At 40.4% G+C, this 22,206-nt stretch overlaps 1 protein-coding gene across 12 annotated transcripts in view; it reads left to right on the plus strand.

Annotated features, from left to right (window-relative positions):
• The window catches only part of SUSD1 (sushi domain containing 1), a 163,717-nt gene that overhangs the window by 29,836 nt on the left and 111,675 nt on the right, over positions 1–22,206 (plus strand). For all 12 annotated transcript variants that reach the window (XR_012126747.1, XR_012126776.1, XR_012126748.1 and 9 more), the window contains exons 5-7: positions 622–801; positions 11,823–12,002; positions 21,525–21,622. Coding sequence is in view for 9 of the 12 variants with exons in the window: in XM_073226163.1 (XP_073082264.1) it covers positions 622–801; positions 11,823–12,002; positions 21,525–21,622 (458 nt within the window). In the remaining 3 variants the exon portion in view is untranslated. The remainder of the gene's footprint in view (positions 1–621; positions 802–11,822; positions 12,003–21,524; positions 21,623–22,206) is intronic.

Here is a 22,206-nt window from a genome sequence, read left to right on the forward strand (position 1 = left end):
TCAAGGTGAGATTCTGTTGGTGACAGCTTTCTGCTGCTCTGAGCCTGTGTCTGCAGGTCTGTGTTGGGGATATGAGTGGAGCTTATCTATTCCTTTGCATGTTTTTATACTTATGAAATATAGCAAGTACCAACACTGGTAGCAGGGGCTATATTAAAAAAGCTAAAATTAGTAAACTTCAAGGATTTTTAGCAGTTAATAGCTATTTTGATATTAAACATTATGTTAGATAGTAAACACAGCTGATCTGATAAGGACCAGTATCTCAAAAGTGACCCTGAAAGTTATAAAGGCATATATATCTTAAGGTTTTTTGAAAATCAAACTTTTTGCTTCACTGAGCTAGGCTTCTCTTTAATTAGTGTGAATTAGTGAGGGTCGATTGTCAAATTCTATCAGCTTTGTGCATCTATAGATGTAATTACCTGTGGAAGGCCAGAAAATTGAATAGACAATCATTGGAACATGTGCAGAAGTCAAGTGGAAATAAACCAGCCTATGTAAAATAAGGCTCAGGGGTGTGTGTGTTAGGGGGAAGGATGGGGTAAAGGTAGAAAGAGATTAAAATTTAAAAAAAATCTCATTCACATAGTAATGAGTTTCACATTAATTTATTTTCAGAAATAGACTGTGGTGCCCCTCCTGAAGTCCCAGATGGTTATATCATAGGAAATTATACCTCTAGGCTTGGCAGCCAGGTTCGTTATGCCTGCAAAGAAGGATTTCTCAGTGATTCAGAAGATACAGTTTCAAGCTGCACAGCCTTGGGCACATGGGAGTCCCCCAAATTAAATTGCCAAGGTGAGTTTTCAAAAGGTTCAGGTTCCCAGCTTATATCACTTTTTGCTTGTTTTCATTTTTCTCTCTCAGTTTCTCTTTGGGGGTAGTAAATGAATCAGATACATCCAATAAATCCCTGTTGTTTTTAATAGGTTGTCAGTTGTTCATCTTAGTATTTTCAGGAATAGAATCTTATCTACAAATAACGATAATTCCATTTTTAACTTTTCTATATTTCTATAAGTTGTAATTTTCTCTTGATTGACCACTTGGCTAGTGTTTTCAGAACAAAAATTTAAATAGTAATGTTGACTGAATATTCTTTTCTTATTCCTGACTTTCATGACAGTGGTTTTTTGTGTTTTATTATTCATTCATGATCTTGGCTTTTTAATGTTATATGTATCTACTTATGTTCTTATGTATACTGATATAGGGCTATGTGCTAAGTTCTGTTCTAAGCAGTCTATATATATGTAGACTCATTCAATCCTTAAAATATTATATTAGATTTCCTGTAATAATCAGTAATAATTGCTGGAATGGATTCTTCTGGGTCTTTGGTATTTTATGCATTTAATCTGGATTATATTTGCTAAATTATACTTAGAATTCTTGCATTGATATTCAGAAGTGATACTGATCTATTTTCCTTTTCTGTGCCATCTCTGTTGGGTCTGGTATCAATGTTATTCTGAATTTCTAAGGAAAATGTGAAAGCATTTCCTTCTTTCTCTATTTTCTGGAATACTAAAAATAGAATTTTTAAAGATTTGGGAGATTTCACCTGGAAAGCCATCTGGATGTGGCACTTTTGGAGGGATAGACTTAGGGCTATTTATTTTTTTATTAAGGTATCATTGATATATAATCTTATGAAGATTTCACATGAGCATCATTGTGGTTTCAACATTCCCCCATATTATCAAGTCCCTCCCACACCCCATTACAGTCACTGTCCATCAGCGTAGTAAGATGCTATAGAGTCACTACATGCCTTCTCTGTGCTATACTGCCTCCCCCATGCTCCCCCTACATTATATGTGCTAATCGTCATGACCCTTAATCCCATTATCCCTCCCTTCCCACCCACTCTCCCCAACCCCTTTCCCTTTGGTAACCACTAGTTCATTCTTGGAGTCTGTGAGTCTGCTGCTGTTTTGTTCCTTCAGTTTTTGCTTTGTTATTATACTCCGCAAATGAGTGAAATCATTTCATACTTGTCTTTCTCCACTTGGCTGATTTCACTGAGCACAGTACCCTGTAGCTCTATCCATGTTGTTGCAAATAGTAGAGTTTGTATTCTTCTTATGGCTGAATAATATTCCATTGTGTATATGTACCAAATCTTCTTTATCATTCATCTACTGATGGACACTTAGGTTGCTTCCATTCTTTGCTATTGTAAATAGTGTTGCAATAAACACAGGGGTGCATGTTTTGAATCTGGCATCTTGTTTTCTTTGGGTAAATTCTTGTTTTCTTTGGGTAAAATGAATCAGATACATCCAATAAATCCTTGGTGGAATTCCTTGGTGAAATGGTATTTCTATTTTTAGTTCTTTGAGGAACCTCCATATTGTTTCCACAATGGTTGAACTAATTTACATTCCCACCAACTGTGTAGGAGGGTTCCTCTTTCTCCGCATCCTTGCCAGCATTTGTTGTTGCTTGTCTTTTGGATGTTCACCATCCTAACTGGTGTGAGGTGATATCTCATTGTGGTTTTAATTTGCGTTTCCCTGATGATTAGCGATGTGGGGTATCTTTTCATGTGCTTGTTGGCCATCTGAATTTCTTCTTTGGAGAAGTGTCTGTTCAGGTTCTCTGCCCATTTTTTAATAGAGTTATTTGCTTTTTGGTTGTTGAGGCATGTGATATCTTTATATATTTTGGATGTCAACCCCTTACTGGATATGTCATTTATGAATATATTCTTCTATATGCCTTTTTGTTCTACTGATGGTGTCCTTTGCTGTACAGAAGATTTTTAGTTTGATGTAGTCCCATTTGTTCATTTTTGTTTTTGTTTCCCTTGCCCAAGGAGATGTGTTCAGGAAAAAGTTGCTCATGTTTATATTCAAGAGATTTTTGCCTACCTGTATTTTCTTCTAAGAGTTTTATGGTTTCATGACTTACATTTGGATTTTTTATCCATTTTGAGTTTACTTTTGTGTATGGAGTTAGACAGTAATCCAGTTTCTTTCTCTTATATGTAGCTGTCCAGTTTTACCAACACCAGTTGTTAAAGAGACTGTCATTTCTCCATTGTATATCCATGGCTTCTTTATTGTATATTAATTGGCCATATGTATGTGGGTTTATATCAGGACTCCCTATTCTGTTCCATTGAGCTATGGGTCTGTTCTTGTGCCAGTACCAAATTGTCTTGATTACTATGGCTTTGTAGTAGAGCTTGAAGTTGGGGAGCATAATGCCCCCAGCTTTGTTCTTCCTCAGGATTGCTTTGGCTATTCGGGGTGTTTTGTGGTTCCATATGAATTTTAGAACTATTAGTTCTAGTTCTTTGAAGAATGCTGTTGATATTTTGATAGGGATTGCTTTGAATCTGTAGATTGCTTTAGGTAGGATGCCATTTTAACAATATTACTTCTTCCTATTCATGAGCATGGGATGTATTTCCATTTAGTGGTGTCTTCTTTAGTTACTCTCAAGAGTGTCTTAACTTTTGGCTATTTTTTAAAAAATTCTATACTTATTAATCTGTTTAAGAGTCCTATCCTTTTTTGTATGCAGTTTGATAATTTACATATTCATAGAAAATAATGTATTTTGTCCAGATATTCAAACTTATTTGTAGAGAAAAGTATAAACCACTCATATTTAAAAGCTTTCTATAGTTATATTTAATTATAGTTTTTTATGACATTGGAAACAATCTGAATGATTATCAATAAGAGATTGAGTAACTTAATCATGGCATGTACATAAAATGGAATATTAAGTAGCCAATAAAAGTGATGTTGAAAAATACTATTTTTTTGACATAGGTAAATGTTAACAGTGTAATAAAAATTTATTAATGAGTGGCCTACTGTATGGATAACATCTTAATTTTGAAAAGTTCATATGTGCATATATGCTTATGAAAAATTTTGGAAGGCTGTGTATAGAAATATTAACTGTGCTAAATTTTCATTGTGGGGATCCAGGATGATTTTTATATTCTCTATACTTGCCATACTGAAGGAATTTTTTTAACACATTAGACAAAGTAAAAAGCTGTTACCATTTTGGAAAAAAGAAAAAAACAGTTTTCACTGAATTGATTACGTAGCTGAGAAACCTAAGTGATGTACATGACTAATTAATCCTTTTGCTATTCTGACTTGGAATTCAGGCTCTAAATGAATTTTAATCATCAATTATCATCCTGGGGGTTAAGATATTATAAAAGTACATTTTAGTTCTAACATTATCTTTCAATGGATCTATTAAAGTGTAGAACTTAGATTAAAATGTGCCATAATGCACGTCAAAGAACTCCCTAAGGACTTACATAGGAAGCCCCACATAAAACAATTTTTATTACTTTGAAATTAGTAGTCATCTGGATTACTGGACTGGGAAGGAGAAAGTTAATTTAGAGGCGAGTACTTGTTACATTCCCCAAAGAACTGTTATTCAGAAGCTCTTCCCTTCTGTCTTCCTTCCTCTGATAACTACTCCCTCTGCCTGCTATCACCCTCCCCCTCCTCCTCTGCGTCACCACATGGTGCTGGCCTCCTAGGGCTGGGCCTGCTCCTCTAAGCACACCCCTTGGGGCTCCTGAATCTGGGCCATGTGCCAGCCGGCACTGTCTTTTTAGGTCAGTTCTAAAGGCACAGGAATTGGGAATTCCAGTAAAAACACTAGCAAACTTGGATGACGCTGAGGAGCAGGTTCTCGTGAGGGGAGCAGCTGTGTGTTACAGGCACAGCTTTGTGTCCAGCAACAGACTTCCCCACCACAGGTGGTGCAGTTGGTGGCTCCTGTTCTTTGCCTTCTCGCAGTTACTGCGTTCCTGGAGGCTCGGCTGCCCGGGCCGGGGCCCTGTGACGAGGGTCCCCCATTCTGAGTAGGCCTCAGAAGTGGGAGCTGGAACTGAGGAAGAAAGCCTCTACTGGAAGGGGCCCCTATGGCCACTTGTCTGATTTAGGAAGGATTTATGGAAACATCAGTCCCACATTTCCATCAACTCTCTGGAAGAGAAAGAATCTCTAGGTTGCATTTGCTATTATTTTATTGTTATTTTTTTAATTTTCATAATGCAAGTGTAAGTGGCAGCCTAAAGAACTTAAGTTTCTACAATTTACCCAAGCTGGGGACAAGGTGAGGGGATTGCTTTAACTGTGTCATCAGCAGCAGAAAATCCAGGGTCCTGGTCTGACGCTACGAATAGACTGTGCTGCATAGATCCTGTGACTGAGCAAGCCCTGAGTCTGGGAGGAGGAGAAAGACAGGCACTCCACCAGCTCTCATGTAAGGGTGAGCTCCTGAGATTTATGTGAGAAGGAAGGAAAAGACTAGGGGAGTCCGGTGGGGAAGCGGGGTGGTTACATGGAAGGGCTGGCATTTGTGCTCTTCTTCTGAGTGGTGTGCCTCCTGGGGAGGGTCCAGTGAGGAATGGTTTGCAGTGTAGGCAGACCGCTTGGAGCATTCTGGGAAGACCTGCTTCAGATCTGCTCCCATACTTTATGGGGCCTTATCTGCCTTTTTGGTGGGAATTCTCACTGGCAGTGTGTTTGGTCCTGCATAGTCCCTTTAAAAATCCACTTCTACACTTCCAGAACACTACCTCCTCCAGCCCAGTCCCCACGCAGCAGCAAGAATGAACCTCTTGACACATAAATTAGATTATCCTCTTCTCTTGCTTAAAACTCTTTTGAAAACATTAAAATGGCCCCCGGATTTAGAATAAAATCCAAACTCCTAGCTGTGTCCTTTGAAGCCAAGAGGATTTGGGCCTTACTTTGTCTTCTGGACCTTCATGCTTGCTTCTCACTTGGCATGACATTTCTGTGCTTTGATCAACTAAGAACGAGGCCTGGAGGCTGACCTGGTGTCTGCCCTACCCATGCCTATGGCCCGCTCAGGATGGGTGGCCCAGCACTGTGGGCCAGTTGCAGAGGCAGAGTTTCTCCTTTGAGTTGGTTAACAAAGATGGGACATGGTTTCTAAAGTCTAGAAAGAGCAGAGCCTGATTTCTAGAGGTGACCAGCACTTTAAGATGACGTTTTTTCCCCCCATAATCATTGGTTCATTTGATCTTTAGAAATGCCTTCTGATGTGATTAATAGTGATTAATAATAGGCTATTTCTCATTTCACACGTATTTACAACTAATAATGGAGATTTTTTCTATTATGAACCAGAGACAGGAAGTGACTTGCCTTATGTCACTAGCCTATACATCAAGATGAGAACCCAAAGTACTTTTCTAGAAGGCAAATTTCATGTAGAAGCAGCCCTAGTGCGCACATGGGAGGCAATGGTGAGAAGCTGGAGGGCCCTAGAAGGAGGGGGATGCCAGGTAAACATGCCTCCATGCACAGTGTGGTCCAGGACCCACCCAGAAGGTATATATTGTTGCTGAGTCAGCTCTTCATCCTTTGAGATTTTCTTAGTGGAGCCCCATCTCATCTCTACAAAGTTGGAAAGAGTTTGAAAAAGTTTTGACATCAATTAGACATAAATTAGTGCATTCAGCTGAAGGGTGGCAGACAAGTTTTTTGGGCCTGCTGCCTGAATTTTTAGTAGTGGTGTGGAGAGGATTTTGAGACCACATTCGGACACGGTGGGGAAGAATGCTGTGATCGACTGCCCACGTCCACCATGGGTGAGCGGGGTGGAGGAGCAGTGCACTTACCTTGTGTTCCAGGTGATGGGAGGTTTGGTTCTATTGAAATAGGTTTTCTGGCACCTCACTATTTACTGATCTTTTAAGTCATTAAAAAAAATAATGTCTTCTTGCTGCATGCAACAAAGCTCAGTTATTCTTATGCCAAGTAAATGCCATTAAAATGATGTCACAAGTGGGTAGAGTCATTTGTGCAAAATGGATGATGACATTGGACATGAGACTGCCACAGCTTTAGAATCAGAAAGACTTGTGTGAGTTTGGCTGAGCAACTTAGTAGTTATGTAACCACCTCTAACTTCTCTAAACTCCGGTTTCCTTCTCTAGATGGGGATAAGCTTGTTTTCATCCTGTGGAGGTATTTGAAGATTTAATGAGATAATTATAAAAAGCCCTTGGCACTGTGCTTGGTACAAAGCAGTTGCTTTGCCTGATAAGTATTGCCATCATTATAAGAGAGTCTTAATGTATGGGGAGTGACGGAATGTTTCTAACAAAAATTAAGATCTTCCTGAAACTTCCTACTAAACAGTGGAAAGTTTGAAAATTTTTCAGCTTTCATGGTACCTTATTTATTGGTTTCCAATTCAGATATTCTGTTTACAACTTGAACATAAAAGTGAAGAGATTTGCTTGTTTTTTTTTTGAAAAGAGAGAGACTCATATGCAGCTCAAAGCACAAAAAACATTATCACCTCGAAATATGGATGATCCTCACAGGAGACACACTGATAAACTCTTTTTTTTTCTTTCTAGCATGCATGCTTTTACCTACTCTGTCCTCTCCTCTGCCATTTCTGAAGTGTTCAAATTCTAGCTGTTTCCATACTAGATACTCTTTGCTGACAATAAGTACTGTCATGTAGAAATTAAAGTTTTCTTTTTTTACAGACGAGCTTTTTCTATGAACAGGATCTGCAGGACGTGTATTGTTTGTTGAGGCTAAAGTTCACAGAAGACTAGAATATAAAATACATCAGAAAATAATTTTTTTTCCTGCTGCCTAAGGGCAAGTGGACTTTCTAGTCCTCAAGAGCTCATTAGCTTAGTTATGGCAGTTAATAAGTTACTCTTGAGAGTGTGCTTCACCGCATACTCTATCTCTCCCTTTTTCCTTTTATGATTGCAATAACATTTTCTAAATGGAAGTTGCCACATATTGAGATGTTAGATTCTAACCCACATCATTCAGGTAACGCAGTGCCCAGGTGATCCTGGAATGAGGGTCTAATTCTACTGGCCAAATCTGGAGCAAACCATACAGTGCACGAAGCTTGTGGTCAGGTTACATTTGTCTGCCCCATTCCTTAGGCCATATTTCTTAAATATAAACATCACAAAGGTTAATGTTCATAATCATATTAATAAGTTGCATGACTACAGGGGATATTTTAAAAATATAGGATACAGGTACTGCCTACAAAGAGTTTACTAGTAAGGGTGGAAAAGAACATTTTTACAAATGAAACAGATGAAGGAAGTAGAGGTATGAGTGCCGAATCATCTGATCCACAACATGAGTATAGTGTAGACCCTGGTGTTAATCTGCCTACACTCTGTCCCTTACACCCTACCACACTATACTCATTTCTAGGAGCTGTGGAATTCAGATATGATTCTAAGACACAATAGAGACTTATTTTTGTTGTTGGGTGACAATGAAAACTGACTTCAATGTGATTTTCTTCAGTTTTTATACTTGTTTCTGCAGTTTTGCCAGAGCTTTCCATCTAGTAGTTAATTTTTCTGGGACCATTTTTTGGGGTCAATATCAGTAAGTGGAATAGGCCTATCATTCATTCCTCAGTTGGCAAAATGTCTGACTCAACTTATAGACATTATTGGTCACTTTTTTTCTTTCTCAGCTTTGTATTTATTGCTCTCTGAAATGGCTTTAGATGAAATCTTATATTCCTATGTTATTTCTGTAATCAGTCAAGTCACATTATTGTGCTGATGTTTATAATAAACAGCACCCAATGCAGATGACATTGGTGATACAGTCAGTTGGTGACTTAGATGCCCATTAATTGCGTATACCTTTCATCTGATTTCCTTCTGGAATATTTTCTTAGTAGAATATTAAAGCTAGCAGTGTAGAAACATTTTTACCTTCAAGATATGAATTAAAGTTATAATATGAATGTGGTCCTTGACACCGGCACAATACATTTTCCTCCCAGGGAGACTTATTTTGAAGTTGATTATTTGAATAAAATCACAGATAATGGGACAGTAAGGAAAAATTCCCAGCCATGTTCATAATTAGTTGACTGTATTCCTGATGCACAGCCAAACGTTGTTACTTAATAATGTAATTAGCCAGAGAAACATGTGCTTTCACGAATACCCCTAATGCATATGCAATGAAATTTTGTGCAGCTTATTTCTTTTCTTTCCTTTAGATATAAACCATTTTAAAATGGGTTATATACTTGTGATGGTGAAAGCTTGGAGCTTTTCATGTATAACCATATTTATTACCACCTATTACAGCCTCTGTTGGATTGATGTTTGAGTGTTTCTTCATAGGAACTACATGCTTTCTTGGGCACCATTGGTCTGAGTAGAAGTGACAGTGGCTGACATCTCTTTTAAGCATGGTGGGAGTATCTGTGACAGGGCCATGTTCTGCAAGATTGCAGGCCAAGGACCCAACTCAGCACTACTGATTCAGAAGAATTATCTCTGGATGATGGAGGGGTTGTGAGATTCCAGTGTGTGTTTTCTAAAAGCTTCCCAAGTGATTCAAATGTATAGCTGTTTTTTAGAACCATGTGTTTAATGCAAGCCATGCTAGAATTTTCTTTAAATGTTTTTTGTCAAGGGACTGTCCAAATTGCATAGCTCTGTGATGGGGACTCATGGAATTATGGCTCAAGGTTGCCTATCACTGGGCATCTACCTGAGCCTCTGAACATTAGTCCCTAGAGACAAGGCTATTGATTGCTCATCAACTCCCAAATTAATATTTTTGGTGTCAATTAAAAAAAATCTTGCAGCCTCAACTAAAGCCACCATGCCTTCCATTATTCTTACTCATGTCCACGAGGGAAGCCAATTAGTTGTCTTCTCTACTTATATCCCTTTAGTATCTGTGCCTCTCCCCTGATTTAACTGTCTGTCTCTGGGTTCCCCCCTAAACTTCTTCAGTGTGCTCTCTAGAATCCCAGCTTCAAGGTCCATAAATCTACATAAGCCTATACCCTCAATCTCTTCATTGATGTTCCCTCCATTTCCCGCTGTAACTGAACTCTGGCTTAAAGTAGATGTTTTAGATGTCAACAGTGACTGGGCAGTATTGTGAAACATTAACCCCCTTTTTGGTTGGTCACTCATGTACACGCAAATATCCTTGTGTCTTGGAATGTTTTGGGCCAGGAAATATGTCTAAGGGCTTGATGCTGGGAAAACACGGGGACCAAGGGGTCTTGTGCATGGTAAACACGTATGAAAAGGGAATAAATCTCTTTGAGCAAATGTGGGACTTGAGAGGTAGACAGGGTTGAAGGATTTATGAAATGACCACCTCATTCTGGTCCCATAGCTGCTCATGATTTGAATCTGCACTAACCAGAGACTAACTCTTTAAAAAAAAAAATCTCAGAGCCAAGCAACTGGTCAAGTGGTTTGGGTTGTTGGATTGAGGCTCTGAAGGACAGGGCCAGTGAAAACAGATGAAAACCCTTCTCTGGGAGGCCCCCCCACCCCCCTCAGGAAGACAACTCTGGGGCTCTGCAGCAGACTTGCAGCATCCATCATGGATTGGAGAGGAGGGAAATTCTGTTAAATACACCAATTCCATATCAGAAGCTCATTTCATAGAAGCCACCTATTTCAAAGGCCACAAATGGCTGATGGAGAGTTGGAAACAGATCAGACCATTTTCTGTATTTTGAATGCTTTATGTCAGTAAATGGACTTAAGTTTTAAAAGCTTGGATGTCAGGAGTGCTTAATTTTCTTGACTTGGTACAGACTGGGAGGAAAAAGTAAAAATCGAATTAATGCCAATAGTTATATATATTTTTCTTTCTATTTTTAGGCACAACTGGGACTCTTGGTTACCTTTGGAATTATTAATGCCACTTTATATTTATTTTACTTCATTGAATGAAATTGTATCTGAGCTCCTTGCTACTACTGCAAGGGAAATTTAGTATGTTTTATTTCTTCCTTTCACCTCACTGCTCAGATTTTATGGAGAAAATGTGGCATTTTATTTTCAAATTATTTTTACATTGTTCTGCTTTTAGTCCTAGAATCCTTTACTGCTAGTTATATCAAGCTCTACAATCACATTTAAATGATTATGGAGGCTTATTTGGACATCATTGCTTCCTAGAGTTTCTTCTGAAACCTGTTCTTCTTTCGTAGGATATTTTTTCTGATTCTTTTGTTGTTGTTGGACTGGAGTTATTTTTGAACTTTCTTTTCAGAAAAGATACACATATGAATTTCTTTAAATTGTAAAATATCTGAAAATGACTTTTACTCTTATATGTAGTAGAGTTTGACTGTGTCTAAAATGGTATTGTCATAATCCTTTTCCTTCAGATAGTTCTCTGTAAATGTTCCAGCGGCTTCTAGTAGCCAGAGTGGAGAAACTTCATATCAGTTTTATAATTCTGGGTTTGTCTCTCTCTCTATGCAATGAATTTTTCTTTAAAAGGTGCATATAAATTGAATGTTTAGATTATTTTCCACATTAATTTTCTTTAAAAAGTTCAGAGACTTTGTATATATATTAATATTCTATTGGAAACCAAAGTCCTACAGTTGCAATATTGTCTACTCAGGGGTTAATGATCTGAATATACATAGTAAAAGGTACCAGAAAAATCATAATGTTTGAAAGGGCCCTGAGGTGGATTATTTCATTGACCAAGGAATTCTTTATAATGTAAATAATCTCATAATTAGGATATTTTCTATGTATAAATGTTTGCAAATTTCATTAAAGTCAGACATACCAATTTTCTCTAATTCTGAACAATCTTACTTTATATACTTGCAGTTGGATTAATTGATGGGGTTAGTGTTTTCTCTTAGTGGACTTAGTGGACTTAGTGGACTTAGTCTCCCATAGGTGGACTGTACCATTACTAAATGTTTATTTCTAAAATATGAATTATGGGGTCGAAGTCGGGCCATAACAAGTGCTGTGCTACCTCCCATTGCAGAGATCAACTGTGGCTACCCTCCGGAAGTGCAGCATGCGGTCCTGGTGGGGAATCCCAGCTCCAGCCTGGGCAGTGTGGCTCACTACGTCTGTCAAGAGGGCTTTGAGAGCCCTGGAGGAAAGATCACTTCTGTTTGTACAGAGAAAGGCACCTGGAGAGAAAGTACTTTGATGTGCACAGGTATAGACTCCAATCCGCAGGGTTCCTGTATCCTGGAAGCAAACAGCCAGCAGGAGGAGGGGACCTAGAGCCAGTTTTTGCTCATTCTGGGTACTGTGCCATTTACCTGGGTAGGCATTTGGCTTTAGGTTTGTCAGCTAAGTCCTGAAGATTCAGAGGGTGGCTTTGGAAAATAAGTTAGATAGAAAGTTTTGTGCATCCATCTTTTGAAACTTGTTTTAAATCACAGTGATTCCTGTCTCCTTTGCTTGGCTGGCTGAGTTATTTTTCTCCATGGACCATTTTCTTAGAGGCACATACCTAAAAGTCCTAACTTAGCACATGTTGACAGCTTTTCAGAGAAAAGGTAGTATAATAGATGAAGAGGTTTATAATGTTTACTTTTATTTTTAAAATAAAATTGTGGTAAAATACACACAACATAAAATTTACCGTATTTTATGTGCTAAGTATGTTCACATCATTGTGCAACCAATTTCCAGAACTTTTTCATCTCACAAAACTCAAGTGTATACACATTAAACAGTAACTGCCCATTTTTCCCTTTCCACAGCTCCTGGCACCACCATTATACTTTCCATTTCTATGAGTTTACTAGTTTAGATACCTCATATATGTGGAATCATGTAGTATTTGTCAATTTGTGACTAATTTATTTCATTTAGCATAATGTCATCAGGTTCATCCATGTTGTCACAAATGGTGGGATTTCCTTCTTTTTAAAGGTTGAATAATATTCTATTGTGTGGCTATATCACATTTAGTTTTTCCATTCATCCATTGGCAGATACTTGTGTTGTTTCCACCTTTTGACTATTGTGAATAATGTTGCTATGAACATGGGTGTGCAGTTATCTCGTTGAGACCCTGATTTTAATTCTTTTGAATCTATACCACAAATGGAATTACTGGTGAAAAAGAGTTTTAAGACTTCAGTTCAAATCCAGTAGTGTCATCTATTAGCTATGTGTCATCAAGTAAGGCATTGTTCTCTCAGAGCCTCAGTTTCCTCATCTATAAAGGGGGAAAATAAAGTCTGCTTTTCCTACTTCAGAGAATTGTTGAGAAGGGATCAAGTGATTTAATCTATGGGGAGCATTCTTAAATTTTAAAGAACTGTGCATATGTTAGGTCTTCTACTTCTGAAATTGTTAGCCTTGCTTGAAGATCTTCTTTTGAATCAAGACTATGTACTTCCACATACTTTATTTCTCACCTCTGCCTCCGAGAAACGAGGTGGGAAAAGACAATGATTCTTACCATTTGTGATGGTTGGTTGGGGGCGGGCGGGGGTGACAAATGATCATCACTTGAATGGCTCTGGGAATGTATTTCTAGATGTTGCATTGCTTCGCTCTAAAGACAGATCTCTGAAGAGGGAAATCTCAGGGTGGCTTTGATCTGGGTCTCTGGTTTGACTTGCCCTAGATGTATGGTAGAAAGTCTTGAGTCTTACCAACTAAACTTTCCCATAGGAAGATCTAGCCAGAGCAAGCAAAATATGTGGCCTGCTGGTAATTATTTGTCCGTAGAGCAATGGTTCACGACCATTTTAGAGATAGGAATTTGATGAAATCTATCACTTCATTCAATAGATACCTATTGAAATGTGTGAGGTACTATGCTAGACACTACATTTTTTTTTAAATACAGCTGCTAGAAACAAAACCCAAAATAACAGTGACCAAATGCAAACTATAACTGTTTCTCTTTTTCACATGAAAGAAGTTTGGAGGTAGAACGTCCAGGGTTGGTTTCCTGGCTTCACCATCATCAGGGAAACTGCCCCCTTCAACCTTTCTGCACTACTTTCCGCTGTAGACACTACATTCTTAGAATTTACAGGGCAGTAGGGTAAACAGACGTTTCTCTAAAGAAATGCACATACACGTATACATATAATGTTTTACAAATCTGAGGTGTCCATGGACCTCTGAGGTCCTTGGGTAAAGCGTCCCTGGAGTAGATGGAGAACTCAGCTCTGCTGCTGAGGCCCTGTTTGTGCCATGTAGATTTCACAGTCAGTCATCTCCACCACAAATATAAGAGATTTGAGGCTAGAGACTGCAATCACAGAGACAAAGAAGGGTAGACATGGATAAGAACCCAGAGAAGCCAGGGCAACCTGTAATTAACATAAGGATACCACTCTTTATAACTGGGAAAACTGAGAAGAGCTAATGCCATATTGGACCAGACTGATGGTCATTTCAGCCTGTTATTTCATCTCTAACAGCACCTCTAAGAGTTAGTGGAGGAAGTGAGGCAGCTGTCTTATAGGATGCTGAATACAACATCTGGGGAAATGTTCTTGGCGCAGAGCTACCTATGGAGTCCCTTGGTGAGAGAGCTGGGCATAGCTTCTGGACCCTCAGCCATTTGCTTCATTGCTCAAGCGGCTCTGCCTCCACTATTCAGAATTCAGTGGGGGTGCCAGGATTAGTCACGACATGAAAAACCAGTGGATCTGCATGGGGCATAGTAAGCTATTAATTAGCTGATGCTGGTAGAGCACTTTGAAGAACAAACATGTTATGTAACTGCTAATTATAATTACCATCCTCAGCCTGCCACCTTTCGCAAAGTCTGTGCCTCCAGCTGCAGCTGTTTCCAAGGGTTTAGGCAAGCTTTGATTTAAGAAGAGGAAAGGCATTCTCTCTGAGAGCTGTGATCTTTCTGTGAGGAGGCCTCCATGCCCTCAATCAAGACTGGCAGCTAAATTCAATTTCAGCAGATAAAGGGGGTGATTTACATGGTGATTAGTTCCTCCTGCTGCACACAGGATTGCTGGGTGGGGAGGTAGGAGAGGCTTCCGGAAATGTAGTGAGAGATGGCTGACTAGGATGGCTTCTCCTCAGCTGCCCCCGTTTGCTCCCCCAGTTCCTCACAGGATCCTCCCTGTGTGTTATCTCCCTGTGGATCTTTTGTATTTACCTCCCTCAGTGTTCACTTTTGGGTTTTCTCCCCATCTTCTACTTTTCTGCCTAACCTCTGAATGCCTGTTATCTCTCTTCTCTATTTTCATCGTGTTTACCCCTCTTTTTATACTTGAAAGTTTAGTTCCCAGTTGGGTGGAATAATTTTCTTCACCAGGCTTGTTTTTAGTGAGCCATATTTTTGGAGCCCCTGTTTCTCTGGATTAGTAGTATGGAGCTGGGTATGTTTTGAAAGGGGCGTGAACTGGAGCAAGGTGGTGAGATATTTTTTTTTCAGGCCAGTTTGGACCGGAAACTCCAGACAGCTGAGAATTAGGCAGCCACTTTAGTGTCTGGAAAACCCCCAGGTGGAAGCTTGAGAGTTAGTGAGTTGGTTTACCTTAAGATCAAAGAGGCTGATTCATTCTTGATAAGACTGTCCTCAGCTTTCATTCTCCACAGGTCATTTGGCTTTTTATGTTTAGAATCTTGAGTTAATAATTATAAGGTTAACACTCACTGCATGCCCTTAGAAGGGTGACATCTCTATTGAAAGACAGACTGTTTATTTGCTGGGAAACTTTCTGAGTCTCTTCACCTGATTCAAGCTCTGAGTCCAAATGCTCCAGGCCCCCCATTCGCCTGTCTCTTCTGTGTTGTTGATCCTCCTCTTCAGCCCAGTGAGTGCTCAGTTGCAGCTCTACACATTTCAGAAGGAAAAGAAAGGTCAGTTGAAATAAATGGACACATTGATCTAAACAGCCACATGGCTGGGATTTGTTTGAATATGTGCCTAACGTTTGGACTGTCAAGCATTAAAGCAACTTTTCATTGCACACCAACTTACATGCCCTGGGCTCTGCTAGGGGCCTTAAAGCTTGCCCTTAGAAAAATCCTGTGAAGTAGGTATTGTTATTTTCATCTCACAAATGAGTAATGTGAGACTCATAAAAGTTGAGCAACTTTCACAGGGGTCATTCAGTAACTAGGAAATGGCAGGGAGAGGATTTGAACCCAGGTCTGTAGGCCTGGAAAGCTCATGATCTCTACCAGTGTTTCCCAGGCTCAGATTATATGTACAGCACCCTGACAGTGTTTGCCATAACAAAGTATGTACTTAAAATGTTTCTTAAAACAACTTATAGTTATAACTTATAATTTAAATTTATCGATCAAGGGACACTCGGTAATATGTGTGATATTGTGAATTTGAGGAACATGGTGTACTTTTTTCTAATTTATGCAAAAATCAATACAAAAGGAACATGTAACAATTTATTCATGCCACCAGAAATCATTCTAAAGTATATAATGCATTTTAGGAAAGTACTACTCTAAGCCATGCTATTTCTACCTTTTTTTGTGATTCTAAAGATTAAAAAAAAAAAAAGGAAACATAGCAGGACATTTATAGCCAAACATGCAAAGTAAAGTAGTGACCTTGGGAAGCCATACCCTCATTTCAATCATGCTGCTATTATCAAAGGTGTCTGTTTTATAATCTCTGTTTAGGTTTAGGAATTGCCGTTGGAAGCAGTTTATGAGTCATATTGGAAGACCAGTCATGTTATTTTTGAAATCAGATACTGGTTTTGACTAGAAATGACACTGAGTTTGGCCCTTTAGATAACTCACCTGAATTTATGGATGACCTTTTACTGTTTGCAGAAATAAAGAGAAAGGATGTGCAATTGGAAACCAGGAGAGTATGCTAGACCAAACCCAACCCACAGTGGGGCTTCAGAAAGAGTAGGCTATGCTCAGTCCTACTCTTTTCTCAGCCTGCTGAAAGAGAATCAGGCATCCAGTACCTCCACTTCACTGTAGTTCTCTCACCAAGGTCACTTATGACCATCTAAGCGTCAACTTCATTTTTTAGTCTCAGTTCTCATTCCTGTTAACCTTTCCACAACATTTCGCATCATTCATCTACCTATGCATTCATCCACCTATTCAGTCAATCAACCAAATAATAAATATCTTGAAAATATCCATGTCCAAGACACTGTATTAGGTTCTGGGGATAGACAGATAAGCCTGGTCTTTGCCACCATAGAACTTACATTTAGGAGGGATACATGTGTGCATATCAGAGAGAGATGAAGCTATGTATATTATGTGTATTAGAATACTAAAAGACATAAATTTACAAATATATGTACATTTAAATACACACACACACATGCATGCACACACATGCACCACAAATGGAATCTAAAGCAAAACGAAGGTATTAAACTTTACTCACTGAGGCTTCGGTTCCCCATATCCAGTGCAGACTTCACATGCACACCATGGGGAGCTTCCTTTTTTTAAAGCCAGAGATGCCAAAGTGTCCTACAACCGGGCAAGCCAAGGGCCTGCTCTACTTCTACCCAAGGTCAGACTTCAGACCTGATTGTGGTCCTGTGGGCACCCTGTCAGGGGAGAAAGCCGTATGAGAGAAGAGAGGCTGACCTTGCCCCCAGCGCCTTCATGACCTGCTCCAGGCCCTTCTTGGAAGGGAAGTAAAGAGGTTGAGGGAAATTGGGAGATTGGTTGGAAGGAAGGGAGATAACTTTTGAGGAAGCCGACTCTTTCAAATCTTCTCTGTCCTTGACTTCCTAGGCCTCCCACTCTCTCAGCCAACCTCCTACCTGTCTTCCGTATTGCTCTTTCTCCTCTACATGCCCCTGAGGTCTTGGGGTTTCCCAGGGTTCTGGTTGTCATGTGTCCTATGCAGATGTTTCATCAGCACCCATAACTTTAATTGTTGTCAATTACCATTGATGACTCTCAAGACTATTTGTTCACTTGGCAGGCCTGTAGATAACTCCTCTTTAGCGTGTCCTAAACACACTTCATTGCTCTTTCTCACACACCCGGTCTGCTCCCTCCTATATTTCTTATGAGAACAATAAAAGGCAATCCACTCAGTTTCTCAAAGCCTGGCAGCCAGCATTCCCACTGTTCCTGGTCTCTCATGCCCTATTGCTTCTCCTACAGCATTGTCTCGTGGTTTTAATAACAGTGCTCTGATTTTCTCTGTTCACCTCTGATGAATACCTGCTGCACTGCAAAGGCTCTTGGCTTTGGAGTCTGATACACTGAGTTTTGGATTCTGACTTGACTGCTGATACCAGCTGAGTGATCTCTGGCAAGTTACTTTTTTAAGCTACAGGTCTATAAAATGGGCACAATAGTATCAAACTCATGGATTATATATTTTTAAAATTAAATTTATTAACTTTTTTCTAATTTTATTGAGAAATAACTGACATACATCACTGTGCACATTTAAGGCATACAGCATGATGGTTTGATCCACATGTATTGTGAAATGACTATCATGGGGTTATTTTAAAGATTAAATAAATGAACCATTTAAAGTACTATACGTACTCTCTTGTCCATAGTCATAACCCAGTTCCTCATTGAAAATAGTGAAATGAGTGAAAATAATGTTCACTCATTATTGATCGTATTATTGCCGCTTATGGCTGCTGTGAAATGAGATCAAGGCTAAAGACCTCTCTCACTGTGTCTGGCATACTGTGACCATTGAATAAAGGGTGTCGTTTCTCTCCTCGGGTCCTCCAGTTCCTCTGTACTCCAGTGTCTCCTTCCAAATACGCCAGAGTTATCTTTCTGAACATGAACGTTTCCATCATCTTCCTGCTTTTCGCTTTCCAGTTAAGTCTTCACTTAGTCTGAGAAGCAGGGTTCCTCCCAGTCTGCCCCTGCCGTCCATCTGCAGCCTCCCTTCCCCACCTCCCTACTCTTCTCTGCGACGGCTCTGAGTCTGCAGTCCAGGCCTGCTGTGTGTCCGGGGGATGTCTTCCCCGCTCTGCAGCTGTTTGGCCATCAGGGTGATGCCTGCCGTGAGGCCAGCCTCCCCAGGCCCTCCAGGGACAGTCGGTGGCTCCTTTCTCTATACTCAGCAGTACTTATGTGATGTGTGACTTGGTTCTAATTCTGATCGAGTTGCAATTGACCTGCATATATGTTTGCTCTCCCCAGTAGACAACATATTCTTGAGGGAAGGACTTCTGTTCTGATCATCATCACAGCCCAGTGCTCAGCATGGAGGGGGCTTGGCTTTCAGAAATTGTCCCATACGCGGCGAACAACGAGCCCACAAGAGCCAGTTCCAAAGAGACCTTCCAGAAACGTTTTCAGTCACCAGTACCATTGGAATGAGGGTGTGGTCTCCCAAGTCATCTCTTTTAAAAAGGCAGCATTAATGTGAATGTTTAATATCTGATTCCTTTATCAAGTCTTTCCAGCTGATTGGTAGACACCTGGAGGGAAAAGCAACCAAATTTCGTTTAACTGCTTATTGGGATGAAATATGTGACATCCCATAATCAGATCTGGGTCCCATCTGTGCAGAGAGCTTGGCACTGGGTGGAGCAGATGGCATTTTTGAGATGTCATTTGCAGTTGTCATAGTGAATGACAAAAAAGGAAACTTTCATGTCTCCTTCCCAATCTCTGCTTGGATGGCAAAGGGGTCCCGAGTACGAAGGAAATTTGCTGTCTTGGCAACCCAGAGAGAAGGTAGGGATGGGTTGTTTCCTTTTCCTTCTGGACAAGTTGTGAGTTAGTATCAGAGGGATGTGTGAATGAGCAGAGGAGGTCCAGAGCTCTGGGCTTTGAAGGGCGGTGGAGAGGGAATGGCCATGAGTAACTGGGCCTTGTTCAAGCTGATAGAAGACTGGGGCCAGTACCACCTTTATGCTATCCAAGAAGGTGAATGGATAGGATCTTGGCATCTCTTAGGGTACCTGTATCTACAATGGGAGTAGTTCTTTGATTTTAATGATCTCTGCTCTGGGGAGAGGTATTGCTGTAGAGACCCCAGAATGCTTTAGACAATCACAGGTGATCCTCTGGGGTCTCTCCAGGAGGTCACGTGTTTGCCTCTCTCTGCCTCCATTTATTCTCACTTACTGGTATCTGACCTGGGCTTCCCCAAGACACCCTGACGTCTTTGTAGGATTGCCCTTCATTGGCGGTGGGGTGGGGGCGGGAGCCAAGAAATGGGGCAGATTTGTCTCCTATCTCCTGTCCTCAGGAGGTGTTCCTTGCCACACACTTGAGGCTGCACATGCTTGCGTGTGCAGCAGGGAAGCCCCAGGAGACAGGACGGGGTCGTTGTCAAATCCCCTGCAGGGCTGGCACAGGAACAGGAGAGGCTGAGAGGTTCTAAAGCATCCATAGGGGGTTTCTGAGTCAATGGGAGAGCTTGAATCTGGGCTGAGGAATATTCCTGTTCGGTGATACCAGCGACGATAGTATGGTAACTTCTGTCTGCAAGGCATTTTTTTGTGTGTGTGTGTGGTGCTGTTTTAAGTGTAATTGTTTTCTTAATTTCATTTTTACAGTGTTCCTTGCTGGTGTGCAGAAATACATGTTATTTTTGTACATAGATCTTATATCCTACAGCCTGGCTTAGCTCCTTTCTTAGCTCTGTAGTTTTTGTTTTGTTTTATGAATTCCTGGGGATTTTTTTTTTTAATTTTTAAAAAGTACTTATTAAGTACCTATTGTATACAAAACACTATGTTAGACATTGAGGGAGATAAAGGACTAAGAAGAATTCTTCCATCCTTTCTTTGTGTAGAGGTAGGAGGAAGCTTGAGAAGAAATTTTTCTTGAGGCTTTTAGGAAGACTTAACAACAGTAACCATCATTATTTAAAAACCTCCTCTAACAGATCCCATTTCCTTGGGCCCGGCAGTAAATGAGAGAAACTGAGGAAAGGATTATCTCCTGGGGACTTTTTTATAGACAGGATTATGTTATGTGCAGGTAGAGATGGTTTTACTTATCTTTAGGGAATTTGACTTTAAGAGATAAAAACTTAGAATCTTGCCCTCTTCCCATCTCAACAACTTCCTGGGTGGCTTCCTTGGTTCAGTGGAAAAACCGTTACATAGGGAACAGAGGCCCTCATGTGTTTCCCGTGTTGCCACATTTATTATATGAAATACACACAGAAAGTTTTAAAGCAGCAGAACAGTGGAAAGAAAGTGGCTTCCTGATAAGTCTGGATAGAACAGCTTCAGTTAAAGGGGCCCCAGAAGTATCAAGGGGCCTGTGGAGAATTTGTTTAGTTTACCACAAGCTGCTTCTGAGGAGTGGTGCTCTGTGGCGATGCCGGTCACTTCCCTTTTGGGAACAGCAGTGACCTGGAGATCAGAGTGCCCCGTCAGCCCCGTGGGATGAGGAGGCTGGACTTGGGTGGGACCCACCTGTGAAGCTGCAGGGTGGAGTCTGGCTCTGCTTGGCCTCCTTCCATCCCACCTGGGTGGAACACTAGTGGCATCTAGTGACCTGCCAGACCCATCACAGTTTGGAATTCTTACTCATCCTCAAGTGGGAATCCTCCCTTTTCGTTCCGGTCAGGTAATGGGGTCAGGCTCATTCATGATGAGGATACATTGGGTGAATGGCCTGGGGCAGTTTGAATTGCCTGCCTTGGTTTCTGAATCAGAGCACGAATGATGATCTGCAGAGACACCTGAGAGCTAGGCTGTTGTGCCCTCCAGTGTGGTTGCCATTAGGATTTTTCCAAAGTCCATTGATGCATTTTGTGAGTGGACTCTCTCTTTTCTTATTTTAGAAATAATTACAGAAATTAATGATGTATCTGTGTTTAATAACACCTGTGTGAGGTGGCAAGTAAATCCAGGAAGAATAAACTCCAGGATTGTCTATGTGGTAAGTGACATCACTTACTTTGTCCTGCTGGGGCAGAAATGGTGTCCTACAGGAACATGAGTTGGAGGGATTTGCTTCCATAAGAACTTTTTGACCTAATTGCTTTCCAGTCCCATCGTTCTTTCAATAAATGATCAGAATTTTAAAGATGTTCTGGGTTATTTTATTGTATATTTTGTGTTTGATATATTTGTCATTCGACAGAATGTATGTGTGGGGGATATATTTATATTTGGCATCATCATTATCGCTTGTTTCCAAGCACTTGTATTTCACTCCCCCAGAGTAAGCCTGGAAGCATCTGCTGACTTGGTGACAGGATGTAGAGTCTGGTTCTCAGATTGTGGCTGCCTCTCTTGATCGCTGGTCATTTGTGTGCAGGATAGCACTCCCTAGGGAGCCTCCTCATTTTATGTCACTTCTTAGGATTTATTGATTAGTGAGCTGATCAGAATTAATGATCAGATATCTGATAGCAGAGGGTTACTTATTTCTCTCCCCTGGGTGCACAGTGCAGTAGAAAAGGAAATAGTAGGAGAATAGGGTCCAGCGCCCCCAAGTCTTTCTCAGCTGTATTAACTGGA

The sequence above is a fragment of the Manis javanica genome, chromosome 2 (genome assembly GCF_040802235.1).
Source record: "Manis javanica isolate MJ-LG chromosome 2, MJ_LKY, whole genome shotgun sequence".
In the NCBI taxonomy this organism is placed as follows: domain Eukaryota; kingdom Metazoa; phylum Chordata; class Mammalia; order Pholidota; family Manidae; genus Manis; species Manis javanica.